The sequence below is a fragment of the Pelodiscus sinensis genome, chromosome 22 (genome assembly GCF_049634645.1).
Source record: "Pelodiscus sinensis isolate JC-2024 chromosome 22, ASM4963464v1, whole genome shotgun sequence".
NCBI lineage: Eukaryota > Metazoa > Chordata > Testudines > Trionychidae > Pelodiscus > Pelodiscus sinensis.
The window spans coordinates 24,439,920-24,458,035 of NC_134732.1; the positions used below are offsets into that span (position 1 = coordinate 24,439,920).

General features: G+C 56.2%; 1 protein-coding gene across 4 annotated transcripts in view; it reads left to right on the top strand.

Annotated features, from left to right (window-relative positions):
* Positions 1–18,116, top strand: part of ADGRD2 (adhesion G protein-coupled receptor D2) — a 97,020-nt gene that overhangs the window by 53,407 nt on the left and 25,497 nt on the right. For all 4 annotated transcript variants that reach the window (XM_075905672.1, XM_075905671.1, XM_075905669.1 and 1 more), the window contains 7 exons: positions 489–615; positions 743–846; positions 1,982–2,084; positions 3,118–3,271; positions 5,448–5,581; positions 6,287–6,402; positions 11,271–11,391. In XM_075905672.1, the coding sequence (XP_075761787.1) occupies positions 489–615; positions 743–846; positions 1,982–2,084; positions 3,118–3,271; positions 5,448–5,581; positions 6,287–6,402; positions 11,271–11,391 (859 nt within the window). The remainder of the gene's footprint in view (positions 1–488; positions 616–742; positions 847–1,981; positions 2,085–3,117; positions 3,272–5,447; positions 5,582–6,286; positions 6,403–11,270; positions 11,392–18,116) is intronic.

Below are 18,116 nucleotides of genomic sequence, written 5' to 3' on the forward strand. Positions count from 1 at the left end.
AGCCTGTGACACAGAAGGGCCGGGACGAGAGTTATAGCAGGGCAGGAATGCAGGGTGCAAACCCTTCATCAGTCCTCGTTGGCAGGGGCTGCGTGTTCACTCGGCACCCCTGGGACGGCGTTGGGAGCAGGGCGTTTTGGGGATCGGTGATTAAATTGTTTGAATGCACCGCTCTGCTTCCCCCCTGGCCCGAACAGGAGCTGCCAAGCCCGGTTTAAGACCACGCTGGTTCATATGTGGTCACACACAGCCCGGTTTCCTCGTCGACACAGCCTGTCCTGTTTCTGTGGAATCGCAGTGGTATTCTAGCCCACAGGGTCTTGTCTTGTCAGCAACGCCCCCTTGGACGCGCCATAGGGCCCCGTCACTCCTACACCCAATTCTGCTGCCTCCGGGAGTGCGAGTTTCCCTGGGAGCGTTGCCGTTCCTTAGGGACGACTGCTAATTTCTATGGGCTTCCTCCCTGTCTCTCTCTTGCGCCGAGGTAGCCCGGACACGGGGGGAATGTGGTCCACCGTCGGCTGTTCCATCATCAGCTCTCACCCGGGATCCACGGCCTGTTTCTGCAATCACACCACCAATTTTGCGGTGCTGCTGCAGGTGTACAAAGTGCAGGTAAATCGGCGACCTCTCGTCGAACACTCGGGCTCATCCAGCAGGCAGGCCTGAGTGTCTGCCTATGGGGACGGTCACAGAGCTGCCAACAGGAGCTGTGTTTGATGTGTGATGTGTCTTGGAACAGAGGAGCTCAGAGGAGGAGCTGACTCTGAAGACCCTGACGTTTATTGGATGCGGAGTTTCTTTCTGTGCCCTGATCGTTACATTCGTTCTGTTCCTGGCAGTGGGGTAAGAAGAATCGTGTGTGTGTGTGTGTGTGTGTGTGTGTGAATGTGTGTGTGTGTGTGTGTGTGTGTGTGTGTGAATGTGTGTGTGTGTGTGAATGTGTGTGTGTGTGTGTGTGTGTGTGTGTGTGTGAATGTGTGTGTGTGTGTGTGTGTGAATGTGTGTGTGTGTGTGTGTGTGTGTGTGTGTTGGGCATGGATATTTAATGCCTTTAGCTGAGAATGCACATGAGAAACTGTTAGACAGCTGGAGCCATTTAATTCTAGTAAAATAATAGGTAGCAGGTTTAAAACAAACGAAGGGAAGGTTTTCTTCAACCTGTGGAACTCCTTGCCAGAGGATCTTGTGAAGACCAAGACTTTAACAGAATTCGAAAAAGAGCTGGATAGATTCTTGGAAGTTAGGTCCATCAACCTCCATGGTTGGGTAGGGATGGTGTCCTGGCCTCTGTTTGTCAAAGACTGGGAATGGGTGACGGGAGGGGTCACGTGATACTTGCCTGTCCTGTTCTCTCCCTCTGGGGCACCTGGCATTGGGACGCTGGGCTGGATGGGCCTTTGGTCTGACCCGGGATGGCCGTTCTGATGTTCAGTGGTTGAAAACTGAGCCCAAGGGGGCGAGTTGGATGCTGCAGGCTTGCTCCCTGGGCGGGGTTTGCTGGGGGTTTCAGAAGGGCTAGTCCAGAAGCACAGCGCTAGACCCACGGGGGGTGGTTCCCAAGGGCTGGCGCGCACCGACTGCTCGTCGCGGGCGTGTCCGGGGCCCGAGGGCTGCCCGCGCTGTTCCCGTCTGGGGGCTTGGGAATGCAGCGCCGCCGGCGTCCGTTGGCTAAAACGCGAGTGGGGAAAAGGACCGCGGCGGCGGCGGCTGCGTAAGGACAAGCCGTTTCCACGGCGCGAGTTTTAGGGAAATCAAACCCTGACGGTGCCCCTCTCCGTGGCCACAGACAAGCCCTGAGAGGCCGAGTAACCGGGCGCTGCCGAGAGCAGCAAGTCTCTGTCCGACACTTGCCCCTCACTGAGAGGCGCGAAGGCCGCACGGGGGGACCCGCCTGGTCCCTGGCAAGGGGCTAGTAAGAAAACGGCCGAATCCCGCCCAGCTTTTTTACTGAGCCCGGGTTTTCCGCTCCTCTCCTTAGCGTGCCGAAGAGCGAGCGAACGACCGTCCACAAGAATCTCATCTTCGCCTTGGCTGCGGCTGAGGCTCTGCTCATGTTCAGCGAACTGGCCAAGACCAACCAGGTAAGAGGGCGAGGAGGCTGCCGGACGTCACGCTGGCCGTGACCTCAGACAAAGCCTCGTCTCGTGGATGAGCGATTGCCAGCACGCCGTGATCCAGAGTACGCGGGATCGCACGGCCCTCGGGAGCATGCTTGGTGCCCTCTGTGGGCCCGGTTCCACCCCCCGTGCGGGCAGGTTGATTTTTGACCCAGAAAACCCTGCAGGAAGCATCAAACCTCAGCCTGGCTGATACCACCTCCTGTGAGCCCACAGGATAAGCAGGGCCTGCCCGCTATCAGCAGGAGAGACTGCCAAGGACAATCCGGAGGCTGTCGGAAGCAGTGCCCATTCCCACCCTGGAATGTGCTGGAGCACGGTTCTAGACTGGGGAGCTGTGTTCCCTGTATGCTGGGCACATGTGTGTCCACACAGGGGAGATTTAAATGCCACCCTGCTGATTAGCAGAGCGCCCCGAGCTGCGTTTTTGTTTCTCGTGGTGGTGCACATGGCTCGGTGCACGTAACAAAATGTATTCTGCACATGGGTGGACAAAATCCGCTCGTGGCCGGAAAAGATTAGAGGGAACATTGCTGGGGAGCACAGGCCTGCTTGAGGGGCTTAGCCTGCTCTGAGCTACTTTGGCATCTTTTCCTTCCCCTGGCGTCTTAGACGTGGTGACATGGGCAGTGACACCCGGGAGGAGTTTGGCCCGTCCTCTCTCCCAAAATCGGCCCCTTCCCCTTGTGTTACAGAGTGCGGCGAGCTGTGCAAGAGAGCCGCTCTCGCCCCAGAGCTGGTTGCATTTCCATGACGGGTGGCGTGATTTTGTAAATCAGTTTGTCTGGCGCACGGTGCGCCGGGTGCTCTGTAACTCGTGGCTGGGGCACCGCAAGCCCATTGCACGGCCTGGCTGTCCTTGTATAGAGTCGCCCCGGTGTGGTTTGTGTTTCAAGGCAGCGTGGCCGGGAACCGCGTCTTCCCCCTGCGCTAGGCCATTTTGGCAGATGATTCCCGTCTCGGCCACGCTGGCTGGCTGACCTGTCTCCTCTCCCAGGTACTGTGCTTCGCTGTCACAGCCTTCCTCCACCTCTTCTTCATGGCCGCCTTTTCCTGGATGCTGGTGGAAGGGCTGCTCCTCTGGAGCAAAGTGGTCGCCGTCAACATGAGTGAAGACAAGAGGATGAAGTTTTACTACATGACTGGCTGGGGTAAATGGGAACCCAGCGGCGGGGGCCTCTCGTGAGCTCAGCGCGGCGATTTCTCTCTCGGAGTCCTTGCGGGAAAAATGTCAGCATAACGGATCGCGAGTCACCCTTTGCCAAGCGTTCGCATTGCCCCGGGCGGTGTGTGGGGGCCACCCTCGCCCTCCGGGTCTCTCCCCCCTTGAAATGTCAATTAGCAGACGCTGGGATCTTAGCTGCCAGTGTGTGGTGTGCTTTATTAACACGCAGTGGGTGTGTTGAGACTACAGGGTTTTGTCGACAAACGTGGACATTTGCCGACAAAACTATACCTGCGTCTACACTACCACCGAGTTCTGTCGACTGTAAGTCAACAGAACGCGGCAGTTTTGTCGACGGTGGTAAACCTCATTCTACGAGGAATAACGCCTTTTGTCCACAGAGTTCTGTCACCAGAAGGCGTTATTGCATCCGCACTGTGCTTTGTCGACAGAATTGGCTGTAGTCTAGACGCTCTTTGGGTGTGTCTAGACTACCTAGTTTTGTCGACAAAAGTGGACTTTTGTCGACAAAACTATACCAGCGTCTACACTACCGCTGAGTTCTGTCGACATAACGTCGACAGAACTCAGCAGTTTTGTCGACGCTGGTAAACCTCATTTTACGAGGCATAACACCTTCTGTCGACAGAACTCTGTCGACAGAAGGTGTTATTGCCTGTAACATTGCGTCCAGACTACGGAGTTCTGTCGACAAGGCAGCTTGCTTTGTTGACAGAACTCAATGTATCTGGACGCTCTTTGTCGACGGAAGTTTTGTTGACAGTATCTGTCGACAAAACTTCCGTCAACAAAACGCGGTAGTCTAGACGTACCCTTAGTTGACAGAGGCTTCTGTTGACATGAGAGTGTAGACGCAAAAGACAGTGTAGATGCAATAACTCCTTCTGTCAATAGAACTCTGTCGACAAAAGGTGTTATTCCTCGTAGAATGAGATTTACCGCCGTCGACAAAACTGATGAGTTCTGTCGACCTTATGTATCGTTTTGTCGACAAAAGTCCACTTTTTCGACAAAAGCCTGTAGTCTAGACACACCCTACCTGTCCACAAAGCCTCTGTCGACAAAAGCCTGTAGTCTAGACACACCCTACCTGTCCACAAAGCCTCTGTCGACAAAAGCCTGTAGTCTAGACACACCCTACCTGTCCACAAAGCCTCTGTCGACAAAAGCCTGTAGTCTAGACGTACCCATGTGTGCAGAGGGGGACTGCTGATCCACTGCAATCGGAGAGCGTGACTGTTCTGTGAAGAGCAGGGAGGGGTCTAGAACCCGGAAAATTGTTCCGGACGGAGAGACCCCTTTTATCGGAGTGAATGGACGGACCAGAGCTCTGGGATTTGGGGGGGCTGTTTCAGAGTTCGGCTGAGAGCATCCGGGGTTCGTGTGACTGTGCTCAGAGGCGCACACGACATTCCGATAGTGGCTTGGATACTGGCCCGCTTGGTAAAACTGGTGCCATTGTTTGGATTGGATTGTCCTGTCTGGTGGGAGTGACACGGCCTTGGGGTGTTTCAGGGATGAGAGCAGAGGGTATAGGATAGGAAATGTAGTTTTGTTACACAGCATGGGCCAGGTTCCCAGCTGGCGTAAATCAGTACCCTCCATCGGGAGCTAAGGGGGCTACACTGATTTAGGCCAGTGAGGCACCTGGCTCCGAGGCTACGTCTAGACTGGCATGATTTTCCACAAATGCTTTTAACGGAAAGGTTTTCCGTTAAAAGCATTTGCGGAAAAGAGCGTCTGAATTGGCACGGATGCTCTTCTGCAAAAGCACTTTTTGCGGAAAAGCGTCCGTGCCAATCTAGTCGCGGTTTTGCTCAAGAAAGCCCCAGTCGCCATTTTCGCCATCGGGGCTTTTTTGCGCAGAACACTTTTTAGCTCTCTACACTGGCCCATACATTTGCGCAAGAGGGCTTTTTCCCGAACGGGAGCAGCATAGTATTTGTGCAAGAACACTGGCAATCTTACACGAGATCGTCCGTGTTCTTGCGCAAATTCAAGCAGCCAGTGTAGACAGCTGGCAAGTTTTTCCGCAAAAGCAGAAAAACTTGCTAGTCTAGACGCAGCCCAAATGTTTAAAACAACCAACCGGCCACTGGCCAATTTGGCATCTGCTGCCCACAGTGTATCTCTGTTTTCAGGCCTGCCGGTCGTTATTGTTGGCGTGACGCTGGCAACTTCGTTTAACGAGTACGTGGCAGAAGAGCACTGCTGGCTGAACGTTCAGACTGACATCATCTGGGCGTTTGTCGGGCCTGTGCTCTTTGTTCTGACGGTAAGCGCCGAGCTCTTCTCTAGAACGGCAGAGAGAAGCGATTTCTCTCTTTGGTTTTAGGAAAGGAACTTGGACTCTGGTCAGCCAGAACCAAAGGGATCCAGGGTGCCAGGCAGAGAGCTTTTCTAATCCAAGAAACTGGTGGGGTTTATAGTGTCTGGTCCAAAGGGTTCCCTGTGCGTGGGGTGAATTTCTCCCATGTTTGCAGTTATGCATGACGCAGCGTACGGCTCGCTGGAGAAGCGCTTGATTGTATTTGGAGGGAGCGCTCCCATCTAACCCTTCCCCAGAAAACACCCGTTTCTCTGCTGAGTGACGTTACAATGGCAGCTAGAGGAGGAGATTGAGTGTTGGCCACCGTCTGCCAGCATGCTGGCAAAGGTCTAATTCGGCGCGGCAAAGCCCGTGTCTGCCTTGTAATGGCAAAGCCACGCTAGAGGAAGGTGAAATGTTTGAAGGCGACAGGGCAGGAGACGTCTGATAATGCCCCGGGTTGCTGTGCCGATGCCGTTGCCGACATTAGCCGGATGCGAGCCCAGCAGCTCGGAGCGGATTCCTCGCCAATCCCACCAGCTGATTTCTCTCCAGGGTGCAAAGCGAACTGCAGGGAAGCCCCCGGCAGAGACCTCTGCCCCCATGAGAGCTCACGGCCGAAGGGCGGAGTCTGGTGGTGCACGGCGCTCGCGGCTCTGTTCTGACTTGCAGGTCAACACCTTCGTGCTGCTCCGGGTGGTGATGGTCACAGTGTCCAGTGCGCGCAGGAGGTCGAAGATGCTGAGCCCCCGCGGCAGCCTGGAGAAGCAGATAGGAATCCAGATCTGGTGAGTCGGGAGCGGCTGGCTTCGTGCCGACGGGGTTGTGCTCGGGCAGCGTTGTGGATAGAATCCTGCCCCTGAAGGACCTGGCGGGAAGCCACCTGCGGGGAGTGAGAGCCGCTGCTACGGGCAGGATTCCCCCCTCCAGAGTGGTCGTGCATTTCATCTGTGGAGGGTTTGAGAGGCAGCGCGGGCGTGCGCGCGCACACACACACACACACACACACACACACACACACTCACACACACACACACACACACACACACACACACACACTCACACACACACACACACACACACACACACAGGTGCGGGCGCGTGCACACACATACACACACAGGTGCGGGCGCGTGCACACACATACACACACAGGTGCGGGCGCGTACACACACACACATACACAGGTGCGGGCGCGTACACACACATACACACACAGGTGCGGGCGCGTACACACACACACACACACAGGTGCGGGCGCGTGCACACACATACACACACAGGTGCGGGCGCATACACACACACACACAGGTGCGGGCACATACACACACACACACAGGTGCGGGCGCGTACACACACACACACGCACACACGCACCCACCCACACACAGGTGCGGGCTCACACACACACACACACAGAGGTGTGGGCATGCACATACCCATCCACCCACCCACACACACACACAGGTGCGGGCTCACACACACACACACAGAGGTGTGGGCATGCACATACCCATCCACCCACCCACAGACACATACAGGTGCGGGCGCGCGTGCACACACACACACACACAGGTGCGGGCACACACACACACACAGGTGTGGGCACACACACACAGGTGCGGGCACACGCACACACACACACACACAGGTGTGGGCACACACACACAGGTGCGGGCACACGCACACACACACACACACAGGTGTGGGCACACACACACACACAGGTGCGGGCACACGCACACACACACACACACACACACACAGGTGTGGGCACACACACACACACACAGGTGCGGGCACACGCACACACACACACACACACACACAGGTGCGGGCACACGCACACACACACACACACACACAGGTGTGGGCACACACACACACACACACACACACAGGTGCGGGCACACGCACACACACACACACACACACAGGTGTGGGCACACACACACACACACACACACAGGTGCGGGCACACACACACACACACACACACAGGTGTGGGCACACACACACACACACACACAGGTGCGGGCACACGCACACACACACACACACACACACACAGGTGCGGGCACACGCACACACACGCACACACACACACACACACACAGGTGCGGGCACACACACACACACACACACACACAGGTGTGGGCACACACACACACACACACACACACAGGTGCGGGCACACGCACACACACACACACACACACAGGTGTGGGCGTGCACACACCCACCCAACCACCACACACACACACACGCGCGCGCATTCAGCAATCAGTGCTCTGATGAAGGAGACACCAGGCAGTAGGACCTGCACTTCGACATGTAAAGCCCCATTGACTCTCCTCAGTCGAAGGGAGTGGGAGGCGGGGACCCCGACTGTCCCATTGGCATCCGGGGGTCAGGCGATCAGGGCGGCCAGCCCGGGCCCCAGCAGTGAGCCGTCCATCTAGCCCGTCTCCGGCCTTCCCGTAGCGGCAGGTGCCAGGGGATGGCCAGGGCAGGACGCCGATCGAGTTCTCCTGCCCCGGCTGCTGGCAGTCAGATGTTTAGGGACACCCCAAGCGTGGGATTTAATCCCTGGCATCTTGGCAACAGCCATTGTGGACCTGTGAGTTTGTCCAAATGCTTTGGAACCCACTTGTGCTTTTGGCCTTCATAATCCTGGAACCCCAGGGCGGGCAGAGCCCCCAGGAGGCACCGAGTCCAGCCCCCGGCCCAAAGCAGGACCAGCCCAGCCAGGGCTTGGTCAAGCCAGGAGATTCCACCCCCTCCCTAGGGAACCCAGCCCAGCGCTTCCCCATCCGCCTAGGGAAATAGTTCTTCCTAATCTCCAGCCTAGACCTGCCCCACTGCAGCGTGAGCCCATTGCTCCTCGCTCTGCCACCTGCCCCCACTGAGAACAGCCTCTCGCCAGCCTCTTTGGAACCCCCTTCAGGAAGTTGAAGGCTGCTCCCAAATCCCCCCTCACTCTGCTCTTCTGCAGACTAAATAAGCCCAAATTCCCTCAGCCTCTCCTCGTAGGTCATGTGCTCCAGCCCCCGAATCGTTTTTGTTGCCCTCCGCTGGATTTTCTCCAGTGTGTCCACATCCTTTCTGTTGGGGGGGCCCGGAATACCCCCTGGGAATGAGTGCCAGAAGTTGACTGTGTGTTGCGTGAGAAGTATTTCCTGATGTTTGCTTTAAACTTGTAGAACCCTAGAACACTAGAACTGGAAGGGATCTCAAGGGGTCATCAAGTCCAGTCCCCTGCCCCCATGGCAGGACCAAGCACCATCTCGATCATCCCTGCCAGGTGTCTGTCCAACCTGCTCTTAAATATCTGCAGGGATGGAGATTCCACGACCCTCCCAGGCAATTTATTCCAGTGTTTCACCACCTGACAGTTAGGAAGTTTTTCCGAATGTCCAACCTAAACCTCCCTGGCTGCAGTTTGAGCCCCTTGCTTCTTGTCCTGTCCTCAGAGGCCAAGGGGAACAATTTTCCTCCCTCCTCCTTGTGACACCCTTTTAGCTACCTGAAAACCGCTCTCCTGTCCCCTCTCAGTCTTCTCCTTTCCAAACCACACAAGCCCAATTCCTTCAGCCGTGCCTCATGGCTCATGTTTTCTAGACCTTTAATAATTTTGGTTGCTCTTCTCTGGACCCTCTCCCATTTCTCCACATCTGTCTTGAAATGTGGTGCCCAGAACTGGACACAACACCCCAGCTGAGGCCTCATCAGTGCGACTTCTCGTGTCTTGCTGTCTTTTAATTTCACAGAGTGACCCCCAGTCCTTGTGTTGTTTACACCTTCACATTTCCTTACTCACTTTCTCCATACCATCGTTTGCCTGTCCTTTATAGTCTGCCTGCGAGTAACAGCGGGGCCCTGGGAATGCGGGGTTGCTATGGATTAACAGAGTTAAATTCTAGTGGACAATGCTGCATCTTACTCAAGCATCTGTGACTAGCCCAGCCTGTCTGTTTCTTTGGATTTTAAGAATTTATCACCCCTGAGGTTTAGCAGCTGAAAAAAGATTCCCCACCGCATCCTAGCACTTTGATGGTAGGTCCAGCTTGGGTCGTGTGTCTGTCACATCCCTTGCTCCACATTTGAATTCACACCGTTCAGCGGCTTTCGGGCTGGGAAAGCACTGTTATTTTTGAGGCATTTACTGCAAAAACAAAGTCCCTTCTTTCTGTTTGAATCTCCGTTGATTTCAGTGCGATTTCTGTGATGTCTTATTTTGCTGATGAATGAAACTCAAAAGTGCTGAGAGTCAGTCTGGTACCCTAAAGTTAGGAAGGAAGATCAGATCAGGGCAAGAATGAAACCGATCTGCCTTTGCCCTTGCAAACTCCCCCTGGCTTTCTCCTGGGTGCCCTGTGATGTGTCAGTCTGCAGGAGCACAAAATGTGTTTGGGCCCAGACAACAGCCGCAGCTGTTCTGTTCTTGAGTTGCACGCACTGCATAAACCCTATGGAATACCAGAAGCATTGACTGGCAGAGAAGAGAGTGCTGCAGTTTAAAAAAAATAAAAATAAAGAAACTGGACTGAGATTTGGGAGATCTGGCTTCTGTTTAGCTCTTCCACCGTCCCCCTGAGTGATCTCGGGGAAGGCGGCTTCCTTGCTCCGTGCCTCAGTTTCCCCAGGCTAACTTGGGACAGTACAGAGGAATTGTTAAGATAAATCTCGAAGAATTTGGGAGGTTCTCCTAGACTGCAGCACCGGGTCCATACCTGCACCTGTCTGAGTTTTGGTGACAGGCTTGGGGAAGGACATGGAACATGGCCCGGGGGAGGCTCTGGAACACAGATTTCAGTAATCAGTTAATCCAAACAGATTTTGAAAACTGCCGTTCAAGCCGTTACTTTATCACTCCTGATGAATCCTTATTGTTGTTTGCTGGCGCCAGTCACCATGGCTAGACACACATTGTTCCTCCCGTTGCATAAATACGTTTTGCTAAATTTACAGTAGCCCAGAGATAGGGCGGTGGTGGAGGGCAGGGTGACACAGACAGGCTAATCAGACAGACAGAAGCCCTCTTGCCAGTGGGGGGCACCGAGAGATTGTCTGAGAGAACCTCCCTTGCAAGGCTGGTGGAGCGGGGGTCGGGCAATGCTCCTTGGGGAGGCACCATTCTGTTCTCAAAGGAATGTATTTCGCACCCACCTTCTCCTGGCCACGTCCCACCGCTGCACACAGCCTGGCTACGGGGGGCGCCTCTTGTGCTGCCCCGTCGCCTCTGGGGCGTGCACACAGCCGTGACATGGTCACAAACGTCCCCTCAGACTCAGGGCTCTTTCCAGGGCTGTCGTCTCCCGTGGTCCTTGCCGCCTCGGGAAGGCCCAGCAGCAAGACCCAAGCAGAAAGCGGCTCCCTTTTGCTGTGCCAGGGCAACACCCTCCAGGCCCGCCCCGCAGTAACGCCAGCGGGAGGGCGCGGCAGGATGCGGCCCAGGGCTTTGCGCCCGGGTCTCTGGCGAGAGGAGCCAGCAGGGAGCGCTGGGAGGCAGAGCCGGCGGGAGCGGCAGGCAGAGAAGCGGCAGGTGGAAGCTGCAAAGAGGCAGGACGGGGCCGGCCTGGCATGGCCTCTGCTTCCCCCGCTCTCCAAGAGGGAGGTTTGGGCCCAAGTCACACCGAGCTGCTTTTTCTCTCAGGGCCACAGCCAAGCCCATCTTGGTGCTGCTGCCAGTCCTGGGCCTGACCTGGGTGTGCGGGGTCCTGGTCCACCTCAGCATCGTCTGGGCTCACCTCTTCATTGTGCTGAACTCCCTCCAGGTAAGGCTTGGCTCGGTGACTGGGACGTGTGGAGCCCCAGCGATGAGGCTGTGGGAGGGGTAGCTCAGCGGTTTGAGCATTGGCCTGCTAAGCTCAGGGTGGTGAGTTCAATCCTTGCGCAGGCCATTTAGGGATTTGGGGGCAAAAATGTGTCAGGGATGGTACTTGGTCCTGCTGTGAGGGCAGGGGACTGGGCTTGATGACCTTTCAAGGTCCCTTCCAGCTCTAGGAGGTCGGCAATCTCCATTCATTTAATCCAGCCTCCCCCCCACTGAGGTGTCTCGGCGTCTGTGAGACGCTGGAGTGAATCGGGCTCTGAACGGCCTCCCCGGCCCAGCTACCGATTGACATGCTGGTGGGGGAGGAGGGGCAGGTATGAGCAGGCCCCACGGGGGATGGGCGCTCTCCTCACGGAAGAGCCTAAGGAACGTGGTCCCTGAGGGATTAAGACTCTCAGTGCGTCTGCCTGGGGGCCAGGCCCAGCACCGGGCAGGTAAAGACCCCACCCGCGTGCCAGGGGAGACGGAAACACGCCTGTGGTTCCCTGGCTCGGCCAGTGGGGTTAAAACTAAAGGTGGCCCCTGGGCTGCACTCCGTCGGACGGGCCCTCTGCAGCATCTCCCCACTCGTGATGCTCGGCCGTGGGGCGCGCGCACACAGCACTTTGCTGCAGCAAGCCCCCCCCGGTCGCTATGGAACCAGGCTGCTGGCTTGTTCCCTGGGGGCGTGCAGCAGATTTCCTGCAGGAGGCAGGAACCCAGCCACCCTCCTGGCTGCGCATGGCCTGGCGCGATGCCTTTTGCTCCCCGCTAAGTCCCAGAGAGCTCTCATGGGTCAGAGCACGTAGCTCTGTAGCTCTGTTCTCTCCAGGCCCCGAGAGCTGGCTTATCCCAGGGGCTGTGAAGTACTTGGGAGCCTGGGGCGGAATTGCTCGTTGGTAAGAACTTGGACTGGAGTCGAACAAAGCTGTAGGATCCGTGCTGCGTTATTGCAAGCCAGCACGCTCATTGATTGATTTACCTTGTGTGCCTCGCCCCGTTGAACTGCCAAGGGCTCTCAGTGCCTCGCTGGGGGGGGGCATTACGTTGCAAGCAGCGAGTCCCATCTCCACGGTCCACGCGTGTGACGAGAGAACCTGCCGAAGGAAGACTGCCTAGGGCAAAGCGTTGGCGTTATTACGGCCTCGTTTTCCAAGCAGGCCTCTGGTTGTGCGAGTGCCCCTCTTCTTCCACAACCGAGTTGTGCGTTTCCTCGCAGTCTGGTTATTACACCTGCCCAAAATGGAAGCCAGGTCTGGACATCTGACCTTGAATGAGCAGCTTTGAGACGAGTGGTTTCTCAGCAGTCAGACAATAGATCATCAGGTTTAAGCACATAAGGGCGGCGCTCCTGGGTCAGACCTGTGCTCCGCCTAGCCCAATGTCCTGTCTTATGACAGTGGCCGACGCCAGACATGTCAGAGGGACTGACCAAAACAGGACAATTGCTGAGGGACCTCCCCGGGTCTGAGCAGCGTGCGGCGGGAAGACGTACAGTACGGCCCGGTGTGTGCGTGAAAGTCCTGGCAAAATGCAGCTTTAATGAAATGAAATTTCAGGCCTGCCAGCGAGGGAATTATGTGGTTTCCGTGGCCATAGAATCGGAGCCAGGCCTCCCACGAAATGGGCTGTCGTTCCCACTGTGCGTCTGACACACCAAGGGCCAGAGAGAAGTGTGGTCAAACGGGAGGGCTGTGCCCAGCCAGCTGGTGCTAGGCACCTCCGGTCCGAGCCAAGGTCTCCCTCTGTCAGACGGGTGGGGCTGCCATGCTAGAGAGACGGGGCCCAGGGAATTCTTCGGCGAGGACGGCTAGCTGTTTCCTCTGGAATGGGCGATGTTTTCAGGAAGGGCCCAGTGGGCGACGGACCCTGGATGGTTGAGCCCACCTTGTTCCAACATGGCAGGGTTCTGGTGGCCGCCGCAGGCCTTTCTCACTACGGAGGACCGACGGGCTTTTCCGAGCGGTGGTTCCGCATCAGAGGAACCTAAGTCGGTCATAACGAGGTGTGACATAGGAGTGTTTACTTAGCGCTCCCTTCTGCCTCCTCCCTGGAGCTCATCGTTTTGCCATCTAAATCTTGTTTCTCATAATTAGATTTCCTGACATTAAATCATGGCTTTGGAATGATGCCTCTAAATTTATATCCCCATAAAATATCTCCACTGAGCTTTGTTTTGGTCATTTGCTGGAGAATTTACTACTGGGGAACGTCCCGTTGCAATGAAGCTTCGCGGCAGACCTTCTAATTGCAGTTTGCATGAGTGAAACAAGCCCCACTCCTACAGACCCACGCGGGAGGCACTGTGAACTCCAGCTCGGCCGTCGGGAGTGGTGCTTGTCAGGGGCCGTCCGTGTCCCTGCCTGGTGTCTCTAAACAGGCGTTGCTCCGGGGCGTCTCACCTTCCGGGTTATAAAGACGCAAGCACATTTCTGAGCTAAAACCCTTGGAATCCTGATTGTGAAGGGCCCTGCGGCTGATTCTCAAGCTGCCCACGCTTGGTCCAAGTAGGGCTGCATTAGTGACTTGCGAGGAACATAAGGGGGGTGCCGCTTTTGCATAAGATGGAGGAGCAGAGACCGGTGGCTGCGGTGATGGGCTGGGAGTCAGGAGACCTGGGGTTCGCTGGTGTCTTGCCGGGTGACCTTGGGAAAGTCACGTCACCTGTCTCCTGCCATGTCTGTAGGAGGCAGGACAGGGCCTGGCCCCCAAGATGAGTACAACTGTGAGTACAACGGGCCTAGAGCTTTGTTGGTACCATCATAGCTCACAGTCGCCGGTGTCTGTAGTCTGGACATCTGTGGTCCATAGGGAGCCAGCCTTCCCTACCGGACAGACCGGATGCCCTTGCCACCCCTACTTGTGATCTGGCTGCCCCCGCTGTGCGCCGGGCGGAGTCCTGGGTTTTGGCACCGTCGTGTCTAGGGCGTGGGCTGTGGGATGCCACCAATCAGATTGGGCGTGGGGGCCACAGGGACTGACCCTGGCCTGCGTTTCTATGGCACCTAGGACACTAAGGCCTGGTGCAGGGCTGGAGTACCCAGGCGGTACCGCCGCGCACGTACCACAGACGAATATCGCCCCCCGCGCGAGACTGGCGCCACGACCCAGACTCTATCTGAAAGCAGCGTTTTCGCTTTTCGGGGTGTTTCTTGGGGTCACAGGCTTGTTGGTTCCTTGAGGGAACGTGAGGCCATTTGGGAAAGAGACCGGGGCGGGGGCCGATTAGACACGTCACAGGCAGCAGCTGTGGGCAGTCTTGGCGGCCGTCCAGCTGAGAACGAGCCTTTCGCAGAACCCTCGCCTCAAAGCAGGTCCCCCGATGGCGAGGAGGGGGGGTCACAGAGCGCACCATACGCGCCGGAGCCTCCAGGGGTCAGCCACCGGGTGTGCAAAAGCCTTCCTCCACCTGGCGAGAGAGCGGCTGTAGGTGGAGCTAGAGGCGCGCTGAAACCCAGCGGCTGGCCAGAGAATTGCGGCCGGCAAAGGGTGGGATTCTAGTGAGAGCCTGCAAACCATGACTTGTGGGGAGAGCGGCTCCTGCCCGGGTGGAGAGAAGACGGAGCTGGAGAGCGTGCAAACCGTCTGGGGAAGGTGTGGGGGAAGAGGGGGGGGGCCCACGGCAGCTCCGGATACTCTGGATAGAGATTTGTTCATGTTTGAGGTGCCCAGGACTGCTTGCTGTTCCTGATACAAAACTCACTGGGGTCAATGGAAAATCCCCACTGGTTTGAACAGGCTTTCTTCAGCCTCCAGTCCGGGAAGATATTGGAGCATGTGCCGAACTGTAAACACCCCGTGTGGAAGTGCTGTGCTCCATATTGATGGTATCCTGAGTCTGAGCCTGCCTTAAATTGGACGCCGGGCAGCCCAGGGCGCTCTGATATTGAGCTCAGGGGGCCTTGGACTAGCTCTGTTGTGTGTGTGCAGAGGAGGGGAGGGGGAATAGTATTAAAACCCGTTTAGGGCTGGGATGAAAGCAACATCGTTAGCAATTTTCGGTGAGTTAAAAAACCCTAGTTTCGGGCTCGGCGATCCGGCAGGGAGCATTCTGTTCCGATTCGGATGAGTTTAATGTTGAAATTTAAAAAAAAGTCGGTTTGAATGGAAACCGACCCTTCGGTGCTGTGCGTTCGCTAGGCCCCTCGCACGTTCCGAAATCCCAGGCGAGCGGCCTGGCCACCTCAGGGACCGTGCAGCCAGACTCTGGATGACGGGGATGCAAAGGCGTCCGGTGCCTGGTTCAGTTTTCCTGCTCCCAGGCGGAGAACGGCCCCAGTGGTGTCTGTGTGTCGGAGCGGGGGAGGCTCCGGCCCCTGATTCTGGCACATTTGGCAGGTTTCGCTTTAATAACCACTCCCGGCTCTCAATAGCTGAAATGAAGCCGTTATTGCCACGGGCACAAGATGGATAGCTGCTCGCATGCGTTCTCTGACCGTGCTTGGAGCTGGCCCAGCTGTGCGGGGCTGCTAAAGCACATCCGTTTGCTGTCAGATGGTGAAGGCCCAAGGCCGGCCAGAGGCCACCTCTCCGTGTTTCTGCTATTAAGGATGTCGGAAGGTTGACAGGAGGCCTGTCGGCTGTAATTAAATATCGTGTCAATGCCACTTGCCTCCTCTGGCATCGCTGCTGGAACGGTGCAGCTCTGAGGGGAGCCGAGAACAGCACCAGCCCTCTTTCGAATCCGGGTTGGTTTAGTCTTCAATCTATTTCCCAGCGGGGGCCGAACCCTTCAGAAGAGTCGGCGTTAAAGCCGGGGCCTCGGTCAGCCTTCCCCGCGGGGTGCATTTTAACCTCGTCCCACCCCCCCACCCCCCCCCCGCCTTGGAAGAGCTGGAGGGAATTTCTGCCTGTTCCCGGATGCCTGGGCTCAGTGGGGAGTCTCCCTTTGCCCCGCCTGCCTCCCCCAAAGCATTTCTGCTCCTGCTGTCCCAGTGCCTTGTGGCACAGGGGTGAGCGATCCTGGCCGAATTTGGCAGCCCTCCGGACTGTCCTCCTGTGTGTATCCCCGAGACGGGTGGCACCAGCTTCCTCACTCTGTGCTGCTAATGTGCCTCACCCCGGCTGGAAGAGGGGAGTTGGTTTTCCATGGCTCATTCGGCCTTTGCCTTCTCCGGTGACGCCCGGAACAAGGCTGCCTCACCATGGACACTGGGACCTGGTCTGCCATCCACCCCCCTCTCCTCACACTGGCCTCTGGGCTGCGGTCCTCTGTTGTGAGTCCCCGTTGGGGCACCGTTTTCACGCGGCGGCAGAGTTCACGGCTGCAGGGGACGAGCCCCGGCCTTTTTAAGCACCCTCCTCGGGGTGAGGCGCGTGCGGGGAGTTGATCTATCATGAATCACATGAAACCCCACCGCGGAGGTGAGCTAGGAGCTGCTAGTTCCTTTCTTTCTGTCTTTTGTCTTCTTCTTTAAAAAAAATAATCTCTGTAATCACTTTGTCATAAATCACAGCAAAGGCGCCCTTGTTCACCGTACAGTCAAACAGAGGGGCGGGGGAGTTTCGCCCATGAATATAGTGTCTTCATTTGCCTTCTCCCCTTTACCCAGGAAGGTTATTCTAATTAGAAGATTACCCAGGAGGAGGAGTTCGGATCCTGACCAGAAGGCTACAGAGTAAAGGGAAAGCAGAGACAATAACATCACTTTTCCAGCTCTCTGCTGCTTGGCCTATTCAGAGAGAATTCTGCAGCAGTTCACCTTTGACTTGCGTTTAAAGCACGCTTGTTTATTCATGCGGCAACGTGGTAGCAGACAACTTTTTGCTGTTGTTGACTCGTGTTCTGTTTGTCTGGGGCAATTCACATCTGTCTTCAAGGTTAGCCCGCACGTCAGAGCCAAACCCGGCTCAGTGCTCTCCTAGCCCGCCGGTGGCAGAAGAAAACACGGCACCGGAGAGCGGTATGGCACACTGCCGGGCTGTGGCCAGCTGCGAATTGCTGACGGAACTAGGCCCTTAGAAAAGTGACAGGCTGCTCGGCAGTGGGTTCCGTGAACACTTTGTTCGGTGCTGAATGCTGAGGCCAGGGGACTGACTTCCTTACGGGGTAACAGCCTTTGTTTTTATTGAGCGTGGGCGGTAGGAAGAGCCATCCTAGGATTGGTCCAGGCCTGGGTCTCATGAGATGTGGCTTCCATTGGCATTACTATCTCGGACTCCCTTTGCAGTGTCGAATGGTCTCTTTACCTTTCAATACCTCACTTTTCCCCTCTGCAAAATGGGGTTAATAACACTAATACTTCCCAGGAGGGGGGCGGGACTGCGGCTAAATTCACTGATGTCGAACACTTTGAGATGCTTGACTGGACAGCGCTGTATTAACACCATGACAATCTATGAATGTGCTTGTCGCGGTGCACACGCAGCCATGTCCCTGAACATAAAACAATGGACAATCATTCACCAAGGCTGGCGCGCGCTCGCTGCCAGCACTGTAATATCCTTTGCATTTCTAACCAGTAGAGATGACAGTTTCGTAACTCAAAACATGTTGCCTCCAACTCAGGGGAATTCCGCGCCAGGCCTCATCTTGACAGAAGAAGAGGAATGGCTCATCGAACTAAAAATGAATAGTCACGTGGGTACAAGTGGTCATGACGTGATCACATTTATAACGTGCAAAAAAGGACTAAAGTCCAGACCAGCGATGGACATACTTGGTGATTTCAAAAGGCCAATTTCACA